General features: G+C 41.0%; 1 protein-coding gene across 1 annotated transcript in view; it reads right to left on the bottom strand.

Annotated features, from left to right (window-relative positions):
* Positions 1 to 12,072: 12,072 nt before the first annotated feature.
* The window catches only part of LOC135196626 (multidrug resistance-associated protein 1-like), a 46,594-nt gene continuing 30,698 nt past the window's right edge, over positions 12,073 to 27,968 (bottom strand). The window contains 15 exon segments of the mRNA XM_064223467.1: positions 12,073 to 12,153; positions 12,491 to 12,512; positions 12,747 to 12,843; positions 13,206 to 13,386; positions 14,247 to 14,414; positions 15,735 to 15,911; positions 16,566 to 16,768; positions 17,351 to 17,435; positions 18,028 to 18,174; positions 19,138 to 19,275; positions 19,405 to 19,556; positions 20,723 to 20,891; positions 21,422 to 21,490; positions 21,492 to 21,612; positions 26,591 to 26,785. Of these exon segments, the coding sequence (XP_064079537.1) occupies positions 12,073 to 12,153; positions 12,491 to 12,512; positions 12,747 to 12,843; positions 13,206 to 13,386; positions 14,247 to 14,414; positions 15,735 to 15,911; positions 16,566 to 16,768; positions 17,351 to 17,435; positions 18,028 to 18,174; positions 19,138 to 19,275; positions 19,405 to 19,556; positions 20,723 to 20,891; positions 21,422 to 21,490; positions 21,492 to 21,612; positions 26,591 to 26,785 (2,005 nt within the window).

Below are 27,968 nucleotides of genomic sequence, written 5' to 3' on the forward strand. Positions count from 1 at the left end.
TTTCTTAGGATTTTTGACAATTTTCCAGCTTAAGACAATTTTCAGCTTACAACGCGTCTCAAGAACGGAACCCCCATTGTAAGCCAGGGACTGCCTGTACATAAGCATCCTTATACATTAGTCATTCTTTCCATTCACTGAACATCAATATGTGGTACGAAAGTTAAAAACCAGGTATATATTACAACAACCATATACAGTGGTACCTCGAGATATGAAATTAATCCGTCCCGAGGCGGCCTTCGTATCATGAGCTTTTCGTATCTTGGACCGCATTTTACATGTAATATGGCTAATCCGTTCCAAGCCCTCCAAAAACACCCCAGTAAATTTCATAATAAAGCTAAATTGACCTATAAACAATGAAATACTACAACAATTTGGACCATCCAATACTTAACTTAATACGTACTGCTAATATACCTGTAAATAAAGTGTAGTGTGGGCATGGTATACAAGATATACTGTATGTACATACGTACGTATGTAGTAAAAATGTGGAAGCTTACCTTTCGAGTGAGGCCATCTCCGAAAGTGGCGACAGAGGAGAAGGACAAACGGCAGATACGTACGTACACTTAACCTTACGAAACACACAAAAAAACGTAAGGAAAACATGATAAACTAAACTTTACGAAAAACATTAACAAAACTGTAACACTTAACTTTACAAAAAACTTAAATAAAAAAAAAAAATTTTTTTGTCTTTTTTATTTTTACATTTTTTTTACTTTATACTTTTTTTTTTTTTACCACTTTCAACTTTCTGTTTTTTAGTAGTATCCCTTGGTTCTTCCTTTTTGCTTACTACTCCTACTAAAGGCCTCTTTAAAAAATAACTATCCAAGGAAGATTGCTTCTGCCTACTTTTAACAATGTTCCAGAAACGACTCAGGCAAACGTCACCGAACTGTGCAAGCATACGACCTGTGTAGGTCTTTTCGGGGTGTCTCTTTTCTACGAATGATTGCACCTTATGAAAAGCCGCTAGACCATCCTTAATTTCTGCCTTTGTCCTAGAGTCCTCGTCCTCCTCCTCACCGCTGCTAGAGAACTCCTCTTGAACGACGTTATGTTGCATGGCCTCCAACTCCTTCAGGTCATCCGTCGTAAGCTCCTCTTGGTGCTCCTCGAGAAGGTCATTGATGTCGTCCTCGTCGACGACCAGCCCTATGGACTTGCCAAGTGCAACGATCTCGTCAAAGATCTGGTTGCGAAACAGTTTCAGGATCGTCAATCTGTTTCTGAATCTGCAGCACCAGCTTTGCCCACGTTGAATCCCTCGAAGTCTTGGGCGGATATGGCATCAGGCCAGAGTTTCCTCCATGAGAAATTCAAGGTTCGCCTCGAAACCTCCTGCCAAGCTTGGTTGATGAGTTGGATGCATATCACGATATCGAAATGCTCCTTCCAAAATTCACGCAAGGTAAGGTTTGTGGTATTGGTGATGTCGAAACATCTCTTGAAAAGATGTTTCGTATACAGCTTCTTGAAGTTCGATATCACTCGCTGGTCCATGGGCTGGAGGAGAGTGGTAGTGTTAGGCGCAAGATAAAGAACCTTGATGAAGGAATACTCCGCTAGGATATCTTCCTTGAGGCCAGGAGGGTGGGCAGGGGCATTGTCCAACACTAGCAGACATTTCAGAGGGAGGCGCTTCTCTTCCAAGAATTTTTCACTGTCGGGCCGAAAAACCACAGATTTACCCAACTTCCAACAAGTTGAACAAAAGCCTCCCGATTACCCAGGCTTTCGCATTAGCCCTCCACACATCTGGAAGCTTCTCCTTAAGCACTTTGTGGGCCTTGAAGGCTCGAGGAGTCTCGGTATGATAGACCAGTAGGGGCTTCACCTTGCAATCCCCACTGGCGTTCAAACAAAGTGTGAGCGTAAGCCTGTCTTTCAATAGGCGTTATGCCCGGGTAGCTTCTACTCTTCCTCCGTGATGTACGTCCGACGAGGCATTTTTTTCCAAAAAAGGCCAGTCTCATCACAGTTGAAGACTTGCTGAGAACTGTAGCCTTCCTTGGTCATCATCTCGTCGAAACGTCTTTTTAAAGGCTTCGGCCACTTTCGTGTCCAAGCTGGCAGCCTCCCATGCCGCACCACCAAATGGATGCCAGTCCGTTTACAGAACTTCTCGAACCACCCATGCGAAGCCTTGAAGTCTCGGGTTGGCGTTGATGTCCCTTCTCCTCCGTCGTCTTCGGCCTGGGCAATTAAATCGCCGAAAATAGCGCTGGCCTTGTGGGAGATTGCTGTCTCCGTTATCGTATCGCCAGCGATTTCTTTGTTTTTTAGCCAGACAAGAAGAAGCCTTTCCATTTCATCGTGCACGTGGTCCTCTTGCTGGACAAAATAGTGACGCCCTTGGAAAATGTAGCTGCTTTGATGGTATCCATCTGCTTAAGGATGGTGCCTATTGTCAACGGATTTTGGCCGTATTACTTGGCGATCACACTCAATCGCATACCAACTTCATACTTCTTGATAATCTCCATCTTCATTTCCAAAGAAAGCATCCTCTTCTTTCCGTGAATTTCAAGTTTCTTGGGACCCGTGACTACGTATATACTGTAGGTAATTTATGTTATGTTGTACGTATACGTATGTAGTAAAGTTCTCACACAACACGATAAAGTATACTACAATGAAATCACTAACGAATTTACGTTAATAAACAAAATCATTGAGATCAAACGAAAACCACAAGCGTACGATACAGAAGATGCCATGCAGTGGCCGAAGAAGCATGCCGCTACATAGATACATGACGGGAGGGATGCTGACCAATAGTAGAGAAGGATCTCATGGCGGTGATTAGCATCAGGAACCAATGGGAGAGCGGGAGGATGGTGGCGAGTCTACTCAGTTGGCAGCGCCAGAATTTCAAAATTGTTATCGGTTGTCCGGGCGAATCTCGGACTTTACAGCAACAACCTTTCGTATCTTGAGCAATTTTCGTATGTAGGGCCGTAAAATTTTTCGTATTTGCTTTCGTATCTCGAGTTTTTTGTAAGTTGAGCCTTTCGTATCTCAAGGTACCACTGTAGTCCTGCTCATGAACATATGTTTGAAAATTTTTTATTCCAGTTAGCGAACCGTGTTTCAAGCCGAGAAAACAAACATCCTTCATACTTGTCCATTGAAAGTTCCCCAATTTTTTTGGCGGAGGATGGCCATTATAAGTACAGCTGTCGATGGAGAGAGAGGAGAGAGAGAGAGAAGAGGAAGAGAGAGAGAGAGAAGACCGCGAGAGAGAGAGAGAGAGAGAGAGAGAGAGAGAGAGAGAGACTTTGCTCTGATTAGGTTGTTACACCAACACGTACATCAATATGCAAAATTCGAATACATTATACTAGCTGTATTGAGAATAATTAAAATTTTAATAAAACATTTTACTGTATCTAATCATACTGCAAGTATTAGTGTTATATTATCGAATTATAAAATATGATCACACGAGATCATGAGCCATTTGCATTTCTAGTTTGTTCCGATACGTAATACAAACCCCTCGGTCCTTAACAATAGGAAGTAGCTAGCGGCAGCTGGAACGGTCGTAAGCTTCGAACAAGGGGAGAACGGTAGTTAACTGCTTGTCCGATCGTCGCGCGCCGCGCGACTGGGAGGTAAACAAATCACTTTTGCTTTCGGCCGCGGGTGTGAAGGACGTGTTCGTCATCGCTCTCTGCCCGCTTCATCGTCGTATGCTTTGTTATTATGTGTTTTTCTACTAATGGTTTGTTTGACTTGAAAATGAAACTGTAAGTACACTGTTTTCATTTTCATTACTTAATTATGAACCCTTGAATTATGTCTCGGTGCCGAGGGCGGGCGCGCTCGCGCCGAGTCATGTATTTGGCGAAAAGGGTGTAAATGAAAAATGTAAGTACTTTTTTCATTATATTTTTGCCCTGTGCGTTCGTTACCGAGAGTGTGATTGCGCTCGGCACGAACTTTTAATTTTGTATAATAGAATGCAATGAAAGTGGATTCGCAATTGCATATTCTTTTCATTTTCATTTATTGATTGCATGAATTTAATCTGGATCAATTTTCGTTCTTACCCGGGAATTGATCCTTACGATTTTTTATGTGAAATGAAATCGCAAGTGCAGTATTCTGTTTCATTTTCATATATATTTTATGATAGCATCATATGATTGGATCAAGTTTCCGTTCTTACCCGGGAATTGATCTTTTCTCCTTTAAGTTCTATGAAGTGAATCGCAAGGGCAGTATTCTGTTTCATTTCATATTACTTTTCACTGCTGTGCGGGGGTGGGGGAAGCGAAGGTCTGACCAGGAAGTTGGTAGCCGATTCTTCGTCTTCCTTCCTGCCCCCGCTCAGCTTCTTCATTGTATTTTGTATTTGGGGTCTTCCTTGCGTTCGGGGTGGGGCATGTCTTCCCCCCGTGCGTGAGGGAACCCCTCTTACTAATCTATCTATGTTACCGCAGGTGCTACATCCGTGGGAGACGACCGTGTATGTAGTTGTAGATCCTCAAACGACGGGTTTGTACTCGTTGTCGGGGGCGAGAGTGCTCCCGCAACGAGCCCTGTGTAACGTGTATGCATTCGTCAGAGGCGCAGTGGGTGCTGTACGAGGACACAAGAAGTCATCGGAAGTCCAGTGACTCCTTTGGTAACGGACGTCCAGTTGTACTCGGGGTCTTCCGTCCGCTCTGGGGTGGGGGTTCTCTCCCCCCAGGCGCGAGGAAACCCCTCTAATTAACCCGACTGTTGCTTCCGCAGGTTTGCCATCAGCGAGGACGACCTGGGACAGGTGTGGGAGTCGCTGGGACTGCAGGGGTTGATTCAGCGGTTGGCGGGGTCGGCAGTGGTCACTCATGATACGGTAACCACTACAACAACCACAATCTCGACACCAGCATATGAGATGTCACCGCACCTGGTGTACACACCACATGTCATGTCGGTAACACCCACGGCTGCAATCCAGAACCAATTCCTGCCGTGCCAATCAGGACGGTGCCACCGCCACCTGGGTTCTTTGTATTGCCGACCCCGGACTGCCGCTGCCCAAAGAGTACCCCCCCGGGACCTGCCGCCAGTGCCGAGGATGACGGTAGCTGCCGACAGGACGCCTGTCTCTCCTGTGGTACCTGCCGTGCCTGCCGTACCTGTTGCGGTCCCAGCCGCTCATTCCCTTTCAGATCAGGTGTCTGCTGCTCATTCACTTTCAGATGTTCCTGCTGTTCCTGGACCTGTTCCTGTTGTTCCTGCTGTTGGTGATGCTGTCACAGTCTCAGGTCTTTCCGGACAGGTGCAGTCGGGCCCTGTTGCTTCGGCAACTGCCCCGGCTCCCTCCTGGATGGAAGACCTGACGTCTGTCCTGCGGAGCCTGGCGAAGAAGAAGAGGAAAAAAAAAAGAGGAAGAAGGTGTCGTCGTCGTCTTCGTCGTCTTCTTCGTCGTCCGCTGCCTCTCCTTCCCCTTCGACTTCTAAGGCCAAACAGCCGAAGAAGAAGAAGGTTGCCTCCTTCCCCCCTAAGAAGACTCCTTCGGGATCTTCTAAGGGCCCGGCTCGCTCAGGCGAGCTGGGGAGCTCTTCTGCTGGTCCTCCTGTTCCTTCGGGAACGGGGCCCGTCGCTTCTTCTGCAAAGAAGAAGTCGACGGGGACCAGAGGGCACCAGCCTCGGCTGGTGCGTCCTCACCTGGTGCTAGCGGGTCCTGCCGCTAAACCAGGTTCCGTCTCGGCCGCTTCTCGTTCGCGAGAAGCACCGAGTGGACGCTCTTCCAAGAAGACCGTCCAGCCAAAGTTTTGACGCCCGAGCTCGCTCGCCGTCAAGACAGCGGCGCGGAGCAGAAGACTGGCGAGAGGTCGTGCACACGACTCTCGCCAGGCCAGTGGACGCTCTCGCAGCGATCAACTGGCTGCTCGGGCTAACGTGACGGTCGCTGATCAGCCACGGGTTGAGGCGAGGAAGGAGTCCCCGCGGCCGCCGGTACCAGCCACGGCTGGTACCAGCGACTCGACGCGCCGAGAGGACGCTGGCCGGTCTCGACGCGACACAGAGCTAGCAGGTCACCCGTCCGCCGCTCCCGATGGGACCGGGCGGAGACGGTGACCAGCGGCAGCTCGCCTGACGCTAGAGATCGGTCTCGACGTTCTCAGCCGAGCCAATCGCCCAGGCGAGCGGTAAGGCTAGGCCTGCTGCTCGACCGTCACCGCGGGTTGACGATCAGCAGCAGCCCTCCACGAACGCTGGTCCTGCCAGCGAGCGAGGGGGAGCGTCAGGTCTGCCTCTCCCATAACGCCTGGGTTGAGGCGAGGAAGGGGTCCCCCGCGGCCGTTCGGTACCAGCCACGGCTGGTACCAGCGGCTCGACGCGCCGATGGCATTCGAGGGAGCTCGCCGGTCTCACCGTGACAGCGAGCCTAGCAGGTCACCTGACGCCGCTCCCATCGGGCCACGGGCGGAGACGGTAACCAGCAACCAGCTCGCCTGACGCTAGAGATCAGCGTCGACGTTCTCAGCCAAGCCTCTCGCCTCAGGCGAGCGGCAAGGCTAGGCATGCTGCTCGATCGCCACCGAGGGTGACGATCAGCAGCAGCCCTCCAAGCACGCTGGTCCTGCCAGCGAGCTAGGGGGGAGCGTCAGGTCTGCCTCTCCCTGTACCTTCAACCTCCTCGGGCTACGCCGGGAGGAGCGAGGTACCTATGAGTGATCGCGAGAGGTGCGCCGCTCGCGACCCCGCTATGACGCCGTATCGACCAGGCACGGTTCTAGGACCGACCAGGACATACGCGCAATTAGCTGGAGGCGACCGTCAGGGGTCTGCCGCTCTTCCTCCTTCTGAAGGAGGAGTATCTAGGGATCTGTTCTTGTTGGAGGGACTGGACGGTCCTACTCCGCAAGACGCGGTTACTCCCGAGATACAGAGGAATTTGCAGAAGTCATTAAGCTGATTCGTCAGCATAATGACCCTGCGGAAGGAGGTTGCCGCTCCACCAGCAGAGCCCAAGTCTCTGCTCGAGTCGTTTTGGGGCCCGAGAGGGAACCCAAACCGACGGTGGGTCTGCCGCGATCGGAGCTTGCCGATTCTGTCTCGAACCAGTGTCTCGTCTCCGGACAAGAAGGCTCTCTCAGTTCTGGCCGGTCGATCAAGCTACTTCCACCTCCTCTACTGCGACAGCGGCGTTTTCTACGTGTCTTCGGACACCGTATTTAAATACTCCTTCGGTCCTCCTGAGAGGTTTCGACCTCGACGAGGACTGGAATGAGTCGGAGGGGACGGTATCGGCTCTCTCCTGTCAGGTGTCGATCAGCCCCACCCAGACGACGTTCACAGTGGCGGCAGACCCTTACCTACAGTGAGAGTTCGTAACCCTCCGCGGGAAAACGTTTTTCCTCCTGACGATACGTTTCCAGACTCTGAGAGGCCATCGCCGCAAGGCGATGGCTGCTCCTACTCTTCTCCAACTGCTAGTTCCACTGGGAAGGGCGAGCGAGTATCCAATTCCTTCCCCATTCCCTCTCTCCTTACGGCTACGAGGGAAAGGGGAAGGATCCTACAGAGATTTCTTTGTAGGATCCCACGTTCGGGACTGCGCTACCGGGGGGACCTTCGGGTCCTACCTGACGAAGCCCCGTCGTTGAGGAGGAATCCTGCTCCATTCTCGATTTCTACGGGAATCGAAGAGGACCAGCCGATATCGTTTGACGAATTCGGTGGGGGTTTCGCAGACTGCTTAGAATTCTACGGAATTTCTAGCGCATTCAGAGTGTTCGAGTTTTTTACGATCTTCAAACACTTACGCGAGACCACGGTCCAAAGTGAGCGAGACGAGAATCCCCGATATGTTACACGATAATCGGGAACCTCGCCTATGCTCGAATTCCTGGAATTTCTAGCATTGTGAAGAAGACTGCTGCTGAAGAAACTATCTCACAGTAGGCGACCAACCTGGAATAGAGGAGATCGGACGGGAAATATCCAGTTTGGCTTGAACTATCGTCTTAGTATTCTGTTCACCATTGAAGCTTTCCTTCGAGGAAGACTTCTCCTTCACTCTTTCTTTGATAGAGAACGAAGGTGGTCGATCTCCAATCCTTATTTTGTTTTCTTGAAGGAAAGAATTTAGGATGGAGATCGTTGTTCAGAATCCTACAAATATACTACGTATATTAACCTCGCGCGACCTGATTCTGCTAAGCAGTTGACTTGTCCGAGGGGTAGCGCATATCCTAGTTATTCTACGGATTGCGACTTAGACGAGAAGTATTCTAATTGAACTGCAACTCGGGGTTGCCTGCAACCTCCCAGGAGTTTTCAGTTTCAATTTTATATACTTATGGTTTTGTCACGGACAAACACCATTTCAACTTTTATATTTATCGAAATTCGTTTCGCCTAAATATAATTGCCCGAGCATATCTTTTATGCTCGGTAGTTTCTAGACGAACGCATTCCTTCGTGGAATAATGGATTACCTGGCAACCTCAGGATGACGAGTCAGCAGGCTCAACCACTGCGTATTGAACTGCCTCATAGCAGCTCAGTATCAGCTGGGCCTCCGAGATTCACGGTCATGTATGTCTCTCTCTCCCCTGCTTGATTGACTACCGAACCGTATCTCTGCCTAACAATCATGGACTTAGGTCTCTGATTAACGGGGATTCTCGCAATAATGAAGGACCATCTACTGCGGTGACGCTGGATTCCATCGCCTTCGACATTGCGAGAATTTTCAACAGAGATATCTCTTGGACTCTTTCATCTTTCTGTTTACCGCACGGTAAACAGAAGTCTGTACCAAGTCTCCCGCTGCATCGCACTGCGATAATGCGAATGATTTTGCAGACATCTGAGTTTGTCTTCAAAATATCTCGTATTCGTAGGTGTACAATTGTTCATTGTTCAACCCGAATTACAAGATGTGTCAGAAGACATCGCCTACTCTCCGACCTGACAGCTATAAACCTCCAAATGTTCAGCCCATGAGAAGCAGTTCTTCAGGCGGCTTTCACCTGTGTTTTCATTACCGAAGAACGCCCACCGCTTTCATTGCAACTACGACTTCTCACCGGACAGCAATGCAAAATAGCGGTGTAGCGTTTTCAGTCATTTGTAAGCACAGGTTATGAATCTTGAGATCCTTCTCTCGATTCATATGTGAAGACGTAGGTTGCATTCAATATCTACCTTCGTCTTCAACGGTACATAGTGTTGTTTCTCCTTAGCTGAGATTCAACAAACATGAGATGTTTTACCTTCAGGGACCTCGGTCTCTAGAAGGCAATTGACTTTCGCCTGTTGGGTACATGCCTTAAGAGAATCAATCACCTCGCTGTCCGGCATTGGTGACAAACAAATACATCATTTTGTTTGGTCTCTCGGCATAACCCTTTAAAGGCGAAGGTCACGTGACTTACTCGGATGCTTTGACAACTTGCCTCTACCGAACGCAGTCAGTCGGCAGCTGTCAGAGCGCCCGAGTCAGTTACGAATTACGCTGTTGACTTAGTTCGGTTGTTACACAGCAACCATTACTTCGTTTTAATAGCTTGTCACAGTACCCATACCATTGACACCCACCATGGAGTGTCGGTGTCCTATCCACTACCGAGAACTTCGCTGCATGGGGATAGGAGGTAGGATGCGAGAGACTTCGTTGCTAACGGACAGACCAGTATGGGTACTGGACATCACCGAAGTAGAGAAGAGGGATAGGTCATGCGACTATTTCCTTCTTTTCCTCTGAGGAACTGCATGACTTCTCCTGCGAAGTCAGGCACCCAGGGGATGGGGATCCGTGACGCTCGATTTCGTACCGAACTTCGTAGCGAAGACTCAGAACCCTTCGGTCCCTGACGATTGGTTCGAGTCGTTCACAATCCCTCCCTAATGGACTTCACCGCCTTCGATGCGAAGGAGATGCTGCCTTGTCCACAAGAACTTCTCCTTGGCGCAGGTACTGAAGGCAGGGGTCTGGTCCAACCAGACCACATGCCCTTCCATTCTACCTTCGGGATATTGCCCACAGGTCCTTGGATCTTTTTCCTTGGTTTACCCGCCGTGGTGGCTGCTCAACACGTTGTGTAGCGAACCCAGACCCTCGCAGGCTGAACAGCATCGAGTCCTAGTGTGACCGTAAGAATGGATGGTGAATGAGAGTGTGACTGGCTCCTCTTCCCATCTTTTTCTTCCCCTCTACCTGTGGTTAGAGGGACACGGTCGTCACCCTGCTGGATAAGGACAAGATGCAGGTGAGCTATCAAAACAGAGCCCCATCCTTATCCTTTCACTAGGGATAGGAGGTATATCCACCACTTCCTCCAACAAGGGGGAGGAAGTGGATGCCAGCTTGAGACAACCCATACTTTATGTTGCCTCTTGCAAACAGGAACAAGTTCTTGCTTGCTGGTACGAAGAGATACGCTTGCCTCTCTCTTAGTACTCGGCCCAGAGGTCTGACCATTGATCCTGCGGTGCACACCCCGATCAATCGGACAGAGGCTTGGATCCCTCCCTCGCTCTTACGACCAGGGAGGCATTCCAGGGATGGACGAACACCAGTCTGTTCATCAAAAAGACTCAGATTCCTCCCACCAAGAAGTGAGTCTTCCTATTGTTAAAGGACCGAGGGTTTGTATTACGTATCGGAACAAATGACAATTTGTCGAAAATTGCATTTTTCCTAACTATACAAACCTTAGGGTCCTTTAACATAAAGTCCCTCCTCATGCCACCCCTCACTCTGCGTATTTTGCATGGGCCAAAAGCAAAAGTGATTTGTTTACCTCCCAGTCGCGCGGCGCGCGACGATCGGACAAGCAGTTAACTACCGTTCTCCCCTTGTTCGAAGCTTACGACCGTTCCAGCTGCCGCTAGCTACTTCCTATTGTTAAAGGACCTCAGGTTTGTATAGTTAGGAAAAATGCAATTTTCGACAAATTGTCATTTTGTTTACATTATTAAAATCATCAGCTGATTGGATTTTACCAACATCATCCGTCTTTAGTTGCCAAATGAAACTTGAGTCAGAGGTGTTTCTTTTGTAAAAGATCAAAACTGGGTTTAAAAATTGCAACTACATTATCTATCTATAACTACATTATCTATAAACACAGTAAATTAAACGGAGTATATGTGTGATCTTGTCAGTTTTGGGTACGTACTGCTTTTGCCTCCAAATCGTTTTAGATATCGATATGCAAAAGTTAAATAATAGTGTACTACTGAGAATAATGAAAACATTAATAAAAAGTTTGTTTTACTGTATCTAATCATATTGCATGTATTATTGTCCTATTATCGTATTACAAAATATGAACAGAGCGATCATTTGCTATTTTCATTCTGGTTTTGTTTACATTCTTAAAATCATTAGCTGATTGCATTTTACTGACATCATCCCTGTCTTTAGCTACTGAATGAATCCTAATTCAGAAAGATGTTTCTTGTGTGACAGATGAATAATAATGAATTTGATTTTTATTTATGGAATTACATTGAAAATAAGCAAGTCTTTAACTAGACAACTGTAATGCAACTCTTAGTAAACGTGTGTTAAAGTCAAACCAATATGTCGTGGCGGGTGACAGGTTTCTCCCGGATTATATCGTTCGCAGTTAAGAATATTTTGGTCATTTTACCCATAAGGAAACTGATCTATACTTAAACCTAAAACCTGAGCGGTAAAGGCGGATTAAGCACACAGATGGAGTGTTTGCTCCATATTTAACCCAGATTTTGTTTTCATTTCTTCTAAATGCGACCTTGAGTAACCTTTGCATGCATACGAGTTGCGCGTGCACATACAGACCAAAAAGAAATTATTAGTATACATACATATATAAATAACTGCTAAAATGGAATATGGACAATAATCAAATGGCTTGAAATTATGGCATTATTACATGATCTGTGAGTACTATTTCCAAAAAAAACACACAAAGAAAGGAAAATCATTAAGAGCAACCAAAATTTACTCTTTGTTTCTTTAGAGAACAAAGAGCAACCAAAATTTACTCTTTGTTTCTTTAGAGAACGAAGTACATGATACAACAGATCTCAGGTAAAGTTATAAACAAGGGATTATCCTCAAGGCTGAGATCTAAAAGGATAAATAGATCTGGCAGAGCTGTACTCTTTTCCTGGTCCCACCCTAGCAATCTTAGAATCCTGAAAAGATATTTTTTATACTTTCACATTTAAAACATTAGAGCCTATGAAAAAAACACAAAGGCAAGGTATGGTTGACCCTTTACAGCATACAGATGGAGAGATTTGATAAGTGATAACCTTTTAATTGCATTACATATCCCAGAATAAGACTGCCTCCAAACTCCCCATAAGCCAAGTTAATCTTACTGAAAGATTTTATCGAGTACTGGGGTCACGTCTTTAAAGGAGTGAAATTCCAGCTTGAATGATTAGGATTTAACTCGTCATTATACAGCCATAAATTTGTTTGGACTTTCATTTTCGTCTATATAAAAGAAGCGTTTTGTATATGTACATTGCCATTCATTGGACTCATCCTGCAAATTTATAAGGGAAAAGAAAAAAAGTAAGAAACAAAAGTGTGGGTGCAGGGATTGGTCTCGCACCATCCAGTACAGAAATTAATCTGGCTTTACTAATAAACAGATGAGATTTTTCCCTGTGTCTACAAAGGAAAAAGTCCTAAACTTTTAGATTCAAATATGAAGCATTTTGATTACACCTGTCATCTACCACGACATTTTGGTTCGACTATAGTTATGGTAACTAACATGCACAAACTGCTGTTTATTAATATAAACTGCAGGACAGTAAAAACTTTAGCATAACTTTTAGAGATGAAAGCAAACTGCTGTTTATTAATATAAACTGCAGGACAGTAAAAACTTTAGCATAACTTTTTAGAGATGAAAGCAAAGTAAATTAATAGAAAAACAGTAACAATAATGCAAAGGATGCTGGCATGAGAGTGGTGTACCCACTATGAGCCCGATTTGAAAAAACATTCGGCGCTTGAACCAAAGGTGAAAACCCTCAAATTGATACTTCCATTTCGCACTGATATATCTGTAAGCACGATATACCACGGTCTGTTATCTCAGTGCACTACAGTGTTTGTATGTAATTGAGGTATTTTAATTTTTCTATATTCTTTGTCCCCCCTAAAAAAGAAAATTTGTAAAAAAACCAAGAGGAGCTACAATTTCTTGAGAAAAACTTTGTATACTTACTTATGTCATCCTCTTTATGTGCACTTTCAGTAAGATATTGAAGAAGAAACTCTTGAAATTCTCCCTTTCTCTCTAACAACTCTTTGTAAGTGCCTTCCTCAGTAATTACGCCATTTTTCAAAACGATTATTTTGTCTACTTGCGACAAATAAGTCAAACCATGTGTCACTAGGATGCGAGTCTAAGGAAAAAACAGAAAATAATTTTCAGAATATGAAAACCTCTCTAACTCATGAATATAATTGACAAGTAAATAAAAAGGAGAAGAAATGAAAGCAATAAAATAAAAAAACAGATATAAAAATGAATAATCTTTCACAAAGTAAAACAATTCCAGAATCATTGAGGCTTCTTCAGGTTGCAAAGCCACTTTTGTACAGGTTAATATCAAGCAAAATAACTTGTTAAACTTCTTCCACATCTTTCATAGTAGTTGCCTGGCAAAACAGATTCAAGATATATCAAATATCCTTCATGAAAAGTTAGATTACATGCTTTTAGCATGTTGTGGCAAAATAATTTCAATTTCTCCCCAAAGTACAACTTCTTAATTCTACCCCGATTTCTAATGCAGAAATAATTCTATGTATATTCATTCTACATCTCACAGCAACAATCAATGACTGATTTATTCATTAACGAACAACTGTTTTGTTTCTACTATGAACTTAGTGTTTGCATTACAAAGTGTACTTCTTAGCATTATGCATTTCCCTCCCACCATGTAACTTTATCATGTACAAGCATAGTCATCTAACTGAATATAGGCTAGGTCTATCCAGCGTGGCTAATCTATTTATGAAATTACATGTGGGGTCTGAAAAAACTTAAAACCATAACCTAAAGCTGTCATACAAAAATCATAATCAATTTATACTGATTAAAGATTAACATTCTTTGTTAGGGTGAACAAAACGGGAACATATATTTTATTTCTTCTAACAGACTGCTGTCGTTATCTAAACACTTAAATAATCCTCATCACTAATGTTTCAAGACATAGATACATTATATGCAAGTTACATAAAAGAAAAAACTAACCTTCCTTTTCAAAATTCCTTGGGGGCCAATTACGTGTTCAAAGATGTGTTTCCCAACATGTGAGTCAACAGCACTCAATGGATCGTCAAGCAGATAAATGTCTGCATCACTATAAACAGCACGTGCAAGACTAATGCGTTGCTTCTGCCCACCACTTAGATTTATACCCTGAAACAAATAAAAAAAAAAAAAATAAAAAAATTTTTATTACCAGCTACTATTCCCAGCACACGTGGGAATAAAAGGAAATGAATATGCAGACTGCTGCCAAATTAGCCTGCACTATCCCTCCAACAATTTCATATGCCCCATGTCAGACTGGGTAAAATCTGTTAAAACATTGATTTACCAGGATTGGAAAGAAGAATGGGCCTCGGTGCCAACAACAAATAAACTTAAAAACATAAAAACTGAAGTCTATGCATGGAGGACATCCTCACAGGAGGAAAGATCAAAAGAGGTGATCCTAGCAAGGCTCCGTATAGGACACACAAGATTCTCACATGGTCACTTGATGTCAACACCACATGCTGAACCAATGAAATGTAACAGATGTCAAACACCCATGACAGTACAGCATTTGCTTGTTGAGTGCCCAAATTGGACCCAGCAAAGATCTATTTATCTGCGGAGTTTGGGAATGAAAAATATTCTTACTGAAAGCAGGGATTTTTCAATTAATAAAATCATAAATTTTTTAAATAAGAAGGGTTTCTCAAATAGTCGAATTTTTTTTTCTTCTTCTTCTTCTCAGGATTGATCCCTGAGAACCAGCCCGAGAAGAGTCTACTTGAGACTCAGAGGTCTGGAAAAACTAACCCCTATTAATAATAATAATACCAGCTACTATTTAAAGCACCAAAATTTAGGTTCTTGATGAAATATGGTAAGGTGGCCACTGACTGGATAAATGAGTAAAACAAGACTTATATATTGGTTTTTACTTCTCTTACTGGTGAGACATCAGGAGTTAAAGGGAAAATCAAAATTTTGATGAGGTGTGCCTGTTAGTGTTAGTTGGGAAGGTCTCATAGCTAATGTGGAAGAAGCAGACACATGGAAAACAGGCATATCTCAAAGACAGGAATATAGCTGTGCATATGATGAGTAGAGTTAGATAACAAAAGCAGAAGGATAATAACGAGTATATTAGAAAGTGGACGGAAATCAAGTCTACTTAAGTACAGAAAAACCCGATGTAAATAGACTAATGGTGGGGGTTATGATGGATAATACTTTGAAAATTTCTCATTGCAAAGGAAAATGGTCCAACAATATCCAAATGAATGCCTGTGATTAACATATACAAACAAACAATCTAAGAATAACAACCCATGAAATGACAACTGACTCTTGACGAGTTAAATGTGACACAACAAGCCCCATTACAAACTACATATAAATCACTTGGGTAAAAAGAACAACCAGCTTTATAACCTATCCATAGTAAAAGTTCTGATCTACAATATTACACTAAATAATACTTACTTTTTCACCGATTTCTGTCTGATCACCAGCTGGAAGCATTTCAAGATCTGCTCTTAATGCACATGACTTAATACACATTTCGTATTTGCTATTATCCTTACTCTGGTTGAAAAGAATATTGTTCTCCAGGGTGGCATTCTGAATCCAAGCTTGTTGTGAAACATAAGCAATTTTGCCCTGAAAAATACAAGAAATAGATTTAATACAAAACCAAAAATAGATTTCCTAGAACCGTAAATCAAAGGAATGATTTAAAAGTTCTACAAGTCATGAAAATCAAAACCCCGACACTGACAGAAATATTTAAAACATATGTGATGAGTACTTTCTTTTGTAAATAAATTACATGTTTGAAAATAGTCAAGCAAAATCTTCCCAGAATTTTTAATATAAAGAAGCCATATGGTAAATACTACACCCAGTATTATAAATACTTTCTGAAAATATATTAAAAAAAAAATTAATCTGCCATAAACCACAAGCGGTCAGTATGCAAGCAATAACACCACTCAACAGAAAACATAAAAAAATCTAAAAAAAAAAAAAAAAAATCAGAAGAACTTCAATAAAACATTTACTTCCATTATTAAATAATTAAACAAGGCCACTGAGATAAAATTCTTAATTTTCACAAGGCTGAATTAGGAAGGTTTCATCTATTACATTATAGGTATTTCATCCTTACTATGATTTACACTTTTAAGCTTCTCTTCATTTTCAAGCTTCTCTTGGAGAGAGAGAGAGAGAGAGAGAGAGAGAGAGAGAGAGAGAGAGAGAGAGAGAGAGAGAGAGAGAGAGAGAGAGAGAGAGAGAGAAATATGACCTACTTACTTTGACATTTACTCTGCCAGACTGCTTTTCCATTTCCCCAAGAATAGCAGAGCAGAGTGAGGATTTTCCAGCACCCACATTTCCAACAACAGCTACTAATGAGCCATCATTAACAGAGAGGTTGATTCCTTTGAGCACTGGCTTACTATCATCCTCATCATGTCCCCATGCAAAGGTACCATTCTCAACCACAATAGGCCTGCCTGTATAAATATGAAAGTGTTTAACCAAGTAGGATAACCATGCTGACATCATGATATCAAGGATAACCATGCTGATATCATGATATCAAAGGTCAGTAATTTAAGATATCTGAAACTTAAGTCAGAATATTCAAACGTTCATCTTGCACTAGTTCACATAACTGAAGGATGAAATGACCAATGGTATCATAATTATATATCACTTACATCATTAGTATATTCATCATCATAATTACAAGCAATAAAATTGACTATTACCAGCATTATAAAAATTCATTACAATCTTATAATTTCACTTGAAGCGTTTTATACAGGATAACCTAATTGCAAGAGATGAAGTTGAGTATAAGAGATATGATAAGTGACTGTGACTGAAAATATATTTTTTACTATAAAATATTTCCACAAAAATCCATTAATCATTAACAGCTCTACTCTATGTAATGGACCCAATCACACCTTGGCAACCTTGAAAGAAGAAATGCTCCACTGCACATGCCTGAGTCAGAATGCAGTGTTCCGAAAGGCTATTTATGACTGATGAACTCATATAAGAACATAGTAGGTATGAATTGTACTCACTTTCTTGGGTATCATGAATAACACTGTTTGGATCAAGTTCATCCACATTCATGAATTTATTCATCCTCTTCAGCGACACACTAGCCTTTAAAGAAAACAAAAGTTGAGTTGCTACTGTAAACATATCCTTAAGGCGCACTGATAAAAAAATATGTAATATGTATTCTTCAGTAAGGACAAACACAAGAATTTTAATGCTAATCAATCACAAACCAGACTACAGTTGACCCCAGGTATTTGCAGGGGACCCCCAAATAGCTAAAATCCGAGACTATGTACATGGAACCCCTCTAAAAACACTTATAACTGTCTATTTTGATAGTTCAAACACCTCCCTAAAAATGCTTATACTTAAGTATTTTAATATTTAGTCACGAAAATTATGTGGAATACAGTGATTAGTGAATATTTCTCTATGAAAAATACAGCAAATAAGCAAAGTCCGCAAATAATGTGTATGTACGTATATATATGTTCCATAGAAAAACCTGCGAATAGGCGAGTCTGTGAATCCGGGGGTCAACTGTACATTACAGTAAAAGTGAAAAGGAGTCCATTGTTTCTGGTAAAGCTACATTTCAGTGATAATGGTTCCTCATATTGCAAAGAGAACTGTTCATCAATAATAAAATAAATACCTTATCTTAACTCTAAAATAAGCCAAATATATCTCTTACCTGAACTAAACTTGAGATGAGCATAGGTAACATAGCAATAGGAAACCTTAACAAGTTAAATAACGACAAGGAAACAAAAGCAGTTTTTGCATCCAACACATGTTCATCAGAGATACTGACATAGGTTGCAAATGTAGCCAATGATACCTGTAAAGAGGTGCAAAAGGTGAATTATAAAGCTACATGGTACTGAAAATTAGTATAATCAACCATACTATTCTAACAGTAATATGTCTAAGGTAATGAATATGCCTCATGCTTGGTAATCCTAAAAACAATTTTATTTTCATTTCAGAAAATAAAACTAAATATGTTAAACAAATTCATCCCTCGTATGCAACTTCTTTCAAGGTCTTCAAACATTGTACAGACCGATATATTTTGTATTTAGGAACAAAGCAGCTGCTCCAAATATTTTTAGTGAGGAATGTTAGTTGTGGGGTTAGAGGTGGTTTTCCCTTACCCTTAATAGAAATAATGTTACAAAGGGGAAGAACTCCTTGACACCTGGAAGACATTTGGTGATTTGGCAGAAATCAGAGTGCTGGAAGCTTTCTCAGGGTTAGTTTCAAAGGGACAGACGTGGTCACACAGCCAAAATCCCATATATAAGAATCATGTGTTTATCTAGAGTGTGAGCTAATGTAAATGAATTGTTAATACTGGAAATTACTTTTGCTTTTAAAAAACGACATAGAGCATTTCCACAAATATGCTGTATAACGGACATCTTTGTTAGTTAAAGTTTGTTATTCTTTTACACCATGTACCCTGTAAGGAATACTATTTACAGAAATACTGTAGATGGTACAGAGGATTCTTTGGTGTCTCATTGGTCTCAGCTTCATTGCTTTCTGCCTTTTACTTTTCATCAATACCCTTTTGCTCTTGCTAATTAGCTGACCACCTTCTTCAACTTTACTTTGTTACAACTTTCACTTCATTTAAAAACGATAAATACTTAGGGGAGGCCTATGAGTATGGATATGTGATTCCAAGAAATTTATAATGCTTAAAATCACACATTATACAATATGTATTGTACAATAATAAAAGGTGGAAAAAAATTTTTCAGACAATCCCTAACAGCTAAATAATCAAATTACTTACCAAGAAAGGTGTGCAGGTCCAAATAAAAGATGTGCCAGCAGTAAGATAAGCCATTTGTTTCAAAACTTTTATTTCTTTACCTCGAACCTGAAGCACCTGTTCTTCAAATGATTGTTCCCAAGCATAAAGCTTTAAAACCTGCAATACGAAGAAACAACTAAAAATTTACTTAAGGACACATAGTACATTAGTTTGATATTTAAAAATCTATGCCAGAATACAGAAAGTTGCTGAATGCATAAAAATGATAAATTATAAATATGTTACCTTTATTCCATTGAGAATTTCATTCATGAGCTTTACTCTATGATCTTTATTTTTCATTTGCTTCAACTGAAGGTCCTTTGTTTTTTTGGCAATCACTCCATTTATGGGTATGACAATGATCATAACGGCAAGTCCTGCAAGAACTGAGGGCCCTGGAAAAGAATAATGTACATTTTTTAGTCTGTAACTTCAGCCCAATAATTACTCTATGCATTGCATTGCATAACTTTTATTTCAAAAAAATCTCTCTCAACTTCTTTAAACATTAACTTTAATATTTTTTTTGGAAATTTTTGTGTTTACATTATAATTATAAGAAGATATTTTCCCAAGATCAACCGAGTCGTATCCCTACTCTTATAGGGATCATCCCAATGATTTATTTTGAAAGGAGGTGAAAACTGGAGCAGGGTAAGAAAGCTGAACTACTAGGTCAAACAATACCAAAGAACATGGATAAAGTAAAAGTCAGTGAACAATGCACCTAGGGTAGAAAGGATGCTGCAGAGAACCTTTATTACCCTTAATGCCCCTCACAAACACCAATAAAGGCAAACCCATTCAAGGAATGTTTTTCCAGGGAAGCCACCATTCCCAATCTACAGTTAAAAGATTTACTCTAAATTCAAAATGACATTGCATAAGTCCTCCACTTAATATCAGCATCCAGGAGTAATTTTGACCACTTTAATTCATTTACTTTTATGCAAAGAAACTTATTACATGCAAGGCACATTAATCCAGCTTAGTTGTTCTTTAAGCTACATGGTTGATCCAACTGATCCAAAATGGGATGAAAACAATTATTTGTGACAGGCAAAACCAAGGCACTACGTATTAAGAGAAATCCAAACATAAGCCTAACTATAGCTAATTTTTAACAATATCTAATGTGTATGGATGTAATGCTTTCTGCCTGCTACTTTATCTGTTTCCTTTGGTCTCTCCTTAAATAGCGGTTCTAACTTCTATAACTCTGCCGCATTGCTTTTCAATTCTCAATAACATATCCTTTGGGTGGGCCCTAAAAGAGCCTAGTAATATGATACAATACCCTTGTTAAAATACACAAAAAAAATATATCATTTGTAAGATACACATGCTTCATTTACAAGGTTTGATTATGCTTAAGATGAGAAGGAGCACATCAAACTGTAATATCCTGATTAAGCAATTTCAGTCAGGTACGGTACAGTACAGTATGTATAATTGAACAAAATTAAACTCAACCTCTACCCCTGAAATGGCTTGTACCTTCCTGACAAGTCTGACTTTCACAAAACCATAACACATATATGTATATCTAAGCAACACATACCTAACAGTTCCCACAAGAAATACAAAGCAAGGCCAATCTGCAGTGGTGCAGACCATAACATGTTGATGTAAGTTGTGATGTCCATAAACCGCTGTGCATCTACAGACATCAAGTTGACTATTTCTCCTGTAGTTGACTTTTTCTTTGCTGAATTTGATATTCTCATAGCCTAAAAATACATTAGGACATTATGACAAAATTACTTGCTGAAACATTAACTAATGAAATTACAGGCAGTCCCCGGGTTACGACGGTCTCGGCTTACGACGTTCCGAGGTTACGACGCTTTTCAATTATATCCATCAGACATTATTTCCAGGGTTACGACGCATGTTCCAGGGTTACGATGCCTACAAAGCTCATCTGGCAGATGAAATATGATACCAAAAGTGCAAAATAATCAATATTTGAAGGTTTTTTTGATGGAAAATGCCATAAGAATGCAGTATACATAGTTTTCAATGCACCCAGAGCATTAAAAGTAAGGTTTTCTTGGGATTTTTGACGATGTTCCGGCTTACAACCATTTTCGGCTTACGACGCGTCTCAAGAACGGAAGCCCCGTCGTAACCCGGGGACTGCCTGTACATACATGATCATTCAGTGCTCATTGTTCTGAAAAATGACATACATTTTTCTTAATTCATGTAAATCTCAAATTTTAAAAATATCTCAATTATAGTGCCCAGCAGTGCTTACCTTAGTATACACAGCAGATATAATCGCTGTTCTCATTCTTAGACCAACTTTTTCTGAAACATTCTCATGAAATTAATGGCCCTAAGCACAGTGACTGTATTTGAGCGCAAATGAACATCAGAGCTGCGTACAAGTAACCATGCCACATGGGTGTATCTTCTGCAGAGCTTTCTGTAAACTTAATTAAAGCACTGAAAAGAAAACGAAAAAAATAGTAAGCATGAATTTTATTTTATCTCTGGTCAGACTATATTTTCACAGTTTTTAATAAGAATATGAAGTGGAACATTCTGGCAACTTTAATGACCACTTTTATCTTTTTCTTATATTGCATATAACTATCCTTGGGCTAAAAGACTGAGCAAGCCAATTAATAAAATTATATTTCATTGCATAATACAATGTAAAATCCTTTCTTTTCTTAATAATATAAAGCCTTAATAACCTTTATATTCGAGATAAAATACTGTATAGGTAAAGAAGCAATACTTGTGCTTCATGAAAGTAATTAAAAGATGCAAAACACCTGGTATATGAAAAAAAAAAATGAATCCTCAGACAGTACAAAAATTACTGCATTTGTTCTATGCAAGATATGAATCCTCAGATAGTACAGAAATTACTACATTTATTCTATGATATAAACAGCATTCAAAATAAAGGCTGAAAGGAAACAAACTCATAACATTGTAGTGGTGTATCTTGCTAAAACATTTAAAATAAGACATTGCCCTTGAAGATTACAGACATTTAAAAAACCAGATTACACACCAACTTATTACTATATAGATTACTATATCCTGATTATAAAAACTTATACCCGCCTAAAAAATCAAAACAGAAAGGATTGTACTAACGTGAAGATTTCAAGAAGGCTGAAACAAGAATACTACAGAATATCAAGAGTTCTTAACTTTCCACAGATCAGGCCGGTGACTTCCCTGACAATGAGGGACCATAAATGTCAAGTAAAACTTACATCACTCAGGAATTCCCTACCTTTCCTTATGCTAAGCATGAGTATGAAAAGTTAGTCTACTGTCTGGATATAGTAAGTGTAGTATTATTATTCGTGGTAGGTCCTAGCTATCAAACTATTTCTTTATGTTGTTTTCTGATGTTAATGTTTTGTAGCATGATTGTCATAAATTATGTGCTTGTGTTCATGTGTGCATGAATATTGATAGTTATTGTCTGTTTTTCTGTTACAGATATGGTAGTTTGGTAATGTGTTGAATAAAGCTTAGAATCTGTCACCAAGTGTTTACTTTCATTACAATTTATTCAACACACTACCTATCATGGCCAAGCTGCTGAAGCCGTCCAGACTGGACACAGATCCCAGCTCACCCACTGCAGCCAAAGAGTGGAAGCACTGGCATAAAACATTCACCAACTTCATAGAAGAAAGTGGAGATGCTGCACCAGACAAGTTGAGGGCATTAGTGAATTGTGTGTCCCCGAGTGTGTATGAACTCATTGAAGACTGTAGTACTTTTGAGAGTGCAATCGCCAAACTGGAGAGTGCTTATGTCAAGTTGCCGAATGAAGTTTTTGCTAGGCATGTTTTGGCGACACGACGACAGCAGTCAGAAGAATCCCTTGATGAATTTCTGAGGGAGCTACATAAGCTAAGCAAGGATCGTAACTTCCAGGCAGTCACAGCTGAGCAATATCGGCAGGAGCTAGTACGTGATGCATTTATCAATGGTATTGCCTCAGCATTTATTCGTCAGCGCCTACTAGAAAATAAGTCACTGAACCTGGAGGCTGCACACAGTCAAGCTCGTACGTTGGATCTTGCCCAGCGTAGTGCCGACGCGTATGCATCTCCACCCATTCCTCATACTGCTGCTTTAGTTCCAGAGCGGCAGGCACAGCCCAGAGGTGACCAGCAGCAGCAGCCAACAAAAGAAGAAGCAGAAAGAAGTTCACCTGGAGATTCAGCTGTTGCTGCTGCTTACTTATCTAAGAGGAAATGCTATTTTGTGGTAATGCACTCCACAGTACAGGTAGAGTGAGTTGTCCTGCACGTACTGTTAAATGTAACAAATGTGGTAAAACAGGTCATTTTGCAAAAGTCTGTAAATCAATGGCTTCAGGTAGTACTACTGCTGCATTGTATAATCCCACTTTGCTTACAATAGCTGCCACGTATCCAAAGAATCTTTCACATGCAGCTACAAACATTACTGTAAATGGCCATTCATTGAAGGCACTAATTGATTCTTGTAGTTCAGATAGTTTTATACTTGAGGAAAGTAGCACAGAAACTAAATTTGACAATAGTTCCTGTAGGTACAGCAGTCTCAATGGCATCAAAATCTTTAAATGCTAGTTCCCCTGGGTTTGTTACAGCAGACTTAGTGCACCTTGATCAGAGATATCCTTGTATCCAGCTCGGGGTCCTGAAGGATTTATGTTGTGATGTTATCTTAGGTTATGACTTTCAAAAGCAACACCAGAGCGTAACTTTTCAATATGGAGGGAATAAACCAAGTTTAAAGATAACTGGAGCCAAACCTGTTTGTGTATTAGCAACAGCTGATATCGATGAACCGTCATTGTTTCCAAACTTGCCTCAACAGTGTAAACCCATTGCAGTTAAATCTAGACGCTATAGCCAGGATGACCAGCTGTTTGTAAAAGACCAGATATTGGTGCATGACCTTGCAAAATATAAGGTGTTCTCCACATTTGACTTAAAGAGTGCATATCACCAAATCAGCATTAAAGAGAGTGAGAGGAAGTACACTGCTTTTGAGGGTGCAGGGAAATTGTTTCAGTTTTGTAGGATTCCATTTGGTGTCACGAATGGTGTAGCTGCTTTCCAAAGAGCTATGGACAAACTAGTTGAAGATGAGAACCTCAAAGATACTTTTCCATATCTAGATAATATTACTGTAGGTGGATTAACTCAGGCTGAACATGATGAAAACGTTCAAAGTTCTTGGATGTGGTTCGGAAACGGAAGATCACCCTAAATGAAGTGAAATCGGTTGTGTCTGTTCCTACAATCAATGTTCTAGGGTATTGTGTCGGTAATAATATGATAAAGCCTGACCCTGACAGATTACGTCCCCTTCAAGAATTACCGCCTCCCACAAATATGGGGTCTCTGCGAAGAGCTCAAGGGTTGTTTGCATATTATGCCAAATGGATCCCTCGTTTTTCTGATATGATTCATCCCTTAGTGAACACAAAAACTTTTCCACTGAGTGAGCCAGCACTAGCTGCTTTTAACTCCTTAAAAAAACAACTTATGGATGTTTCACTACGGTCTGTGGATGAGAGCCTTCCCTTTGTTGTGGAGTGTGATGCTTCGGAAGTTGCTGTTTCAGCAGTCTTAAACCAGGGTGACCGGCCGGTAGCTTTCATGTCAAGAACGCTCCAGGGTAGTGAGTTGCATTATCCAGCAATGGAAAAGGAGGCTACCGCTATTATTGAAGCTGTTCGCAAGTGGAGCCATTTCTTAGCGAGACGACATTTTACTCTGATTACTGATCAGCGATCCGTGATGTTCATGTTAGACAGCAGGAAGAGAACTAAAATAAAGAATAACAAGATACAAGAGTGGAGGTTGGAGCTGGCATCGTACAGCTATACCATACAGTATCGTCCTGGGAAACAGAATATTGCACCGGACACCCTGACTCGTGCCTATTGTTGTTCTATTTCTTTAATGTCGAATCTCACTGACATCCACGAGAACCTCTGCCATCCTGGGGTCACTCGTCTTTTGCACTTTGTGCGATCCAAAAACCTCCCCTTTTCTACAGATGACGTGAAAAGTGTGTGTGCTTCTTGTAAAATCTGTGCACAACAAAAACCGCAATTCCATCGTCCAGGAAAAGGAGTCCTCATAAAGGCCACCAGCCAATGGAACGTCTTAGTATTGATTTCAAGGGGCCTCTGCCCTCTACCACGAACAACAAGTACATTCTTACGGTTATTGACGAGTATTCACGTTTCCCCTTTGTGTTTCCCTGTCCAAACATGCATTCTAAAACAGTGATCAAATGTCTTGAATCTATCTTTAGCCTTTGTGGAATGCCTAGTTTTATTCATTCAGATCAAGGTCCTTCTTTCATGTCCCAGGAACTGAAAATGTACCTTTCTCAGAAAGGGGTTGCAACAAGCAAAACAACACCTTATCATCCGATGGGAACGGCCAGTTGAGAGATACAATGGTATTATTTGGAAATCTATTCTTTTAATACTTGAAACTCGTAACTTGAAGACTCAACACTGGGAGATAGTACTTCCTGAGGTTTTGCATTCAGTTAGGTCGCTCTTATGTACAGCAACCAATGAAACCCCTCATGAACGTTTCTTTAGGTTTCAGCGACGCTCTAGTCTTGGAAATACATTACCATCATGGCTTTTGACTCCTGGACCCGTACTATTGCGACGATATGTTAGGTCTAGCAAACATGAACCGTTAACTGATCAGGTTCAACTCATGAATGCAAACCCAATGTATGCAAATGTCAAATATCCAGACGGAAGAGAATCAACTGTGTCTACTCGTGACTTAGCTCCAAGTCCTGAGGGTGCAATGATTCCTGTACACCAGGTTGAATCGTTAAGAGAGATGGAAGTCCCCCAAATACACCTGGAGTGCAGGATGCACAAACTCATGTTACACTGAAGTGCAGGATGCACAAACTCATGACAGTTCACAAACTAATGATAGCCGTGATTCTCATGTGCCCAGTGAGCCCACTGAGCTAAGAAGATCCACTCGTGTGTCAAGACCTCCTGATCGCTACGGATGGGATTAAACCAATACATTTGTTTAGTTTAACAGTGAAATTTTCTAGGAGGGGAGAATGTAGTATTATTATTCGTGGTAGGTCCTAGCTATCAAACTATTTCTTTATGTTGTTTTCTGATGTTAATGTTTTGTAGCATGATTGTCATAAATTATGTGCTTGTGTTCATGTGTGCATGAATATTGATAGTTATTGTCTGTTTTTCTGTTACAGATGTGGTAGTTTGGTAATGTGTTGAATAAAGCTTGGAATCTGTCACCAAGTGTTTACTTTCATTACAGTAAGCAGTTCTACATATACAAAAAAAAAAAAAAAAAAAAAAAAAAAAAAAAAAAATCAATGTCAGCTAACATTTATGAGAGAAGACTAGAAATGACTGAAATTCTAAACTCACCTTAAGATCTGTGGACTCAGAAACTGCAACACATCATGGGAAAACTTTAATATACCACCAAAAAAGAAAGATGGGCCAAAGGTCTTCACTAATGCAGGAAGTATGGAGAGATACTCTTTATCACCCGAAGTTCCAGATATTTCAACATGTGCATAGTTATTTGCATAGGTAGCAGACGTGTGGGATTCTCCTTTCCTGTTCATTAAAAAATTAAATTAAATAAATAAATAAATAAAACCACAGCTTGTCATCTAAAAGAGTATACTGCACAATCATACTTTTCATGAGGTACATTTTAAGTATACAGTAATACAATAAAATCTGACAGAATACCACATAGACCTACACATATGCTATTAAACATTACATCACATTAAAAGGGTAATAAGAAGCTACAACTACATTTAAGAAAATAATAAGTTCTATCAAAACAAACACACGGATGACTGAACAGCTATGCATTCAAGTACCATTAAGCAAACCAATAAATAATAACCACTGCACAATAAAAGGGTAATCACATACATTTCATGACATAGCACTCCTGTATTATTGTTACAGTTACATATTATGTAATAATAATCCTTATAAAGACTGTCACCAAGCATATACATATCTGACTTCCATATACCATTACATCTAAAAAATTCTAAATTTTTTTCCTATTACTAACTGTGAAAGTAGAGAGACATCCAAGAAAATGAAGAGAGAAAAAAAGATGATCTCTAATATAAAAAGAAAGCTACAGCACTGCATTAAAATCTATAGCATTTAATCTCTTGGACATGTCCTTTTCACCACCCCAGTGAGTAGAATGTAATAGGTTAAACCAGTTTTGCCTCTAATGACTGGGAGAATTGGAAAACTGACATATACTTCTATAAGAACTAAGAGGTGGAGGGCTGGAGGTGAATGGAGGTCTGGGACAGTGAAGTACAGGAGAGACATAAGACACCAGCAGCAGAATTTCACAAAGGCCCTTTGTGCCACACAGTGTTCTCTATACAGGGGTACCACTTAAACTGAGCCTTGCAAAACACACTACATGTAGAGAATACTAAAGGGCTTCTGAAAAGTCCTCTATGTCCCATCTCCACTGCTTTATGCCATTCACTTTTTTTTCCCCATTTCCTTTGATCTCTTTCTAGTTTGCTGTTCAACTTCTCATTCAAAAATTGTTCCTCCAAGCAGGCACTACTTGTTACAAATTATTATTATGATGCCAACTTCTAGATGTAGCTAATTAGAGCAGACGTCACCTTTATGATCATCCTAGTTAACTCTTAAGTAGGTCTCTTAACAGTAATCACCAAATCAAACATTCACTTAAAAGTAAAAATTATCCCTGCCAAAAATAATACAAATTAGCATTCTCTAC

The sequence above is a fragment of the Macrobrachium nipponense genome, chromosome 18 (genome assembly GCF_015104395.2).
Source record: "Macrobrachium nipponense isolate FS-2020 chromosome 18, ASM1510439v2, whole genome shotgun sequence".
Taxonomy (NCBI): Eukaryota; Metazoa; Arthropoda; class Malacostraca; order Decapoda; family Palaemonidae; genus Macrobrachium; species Macrobrachium nipponense.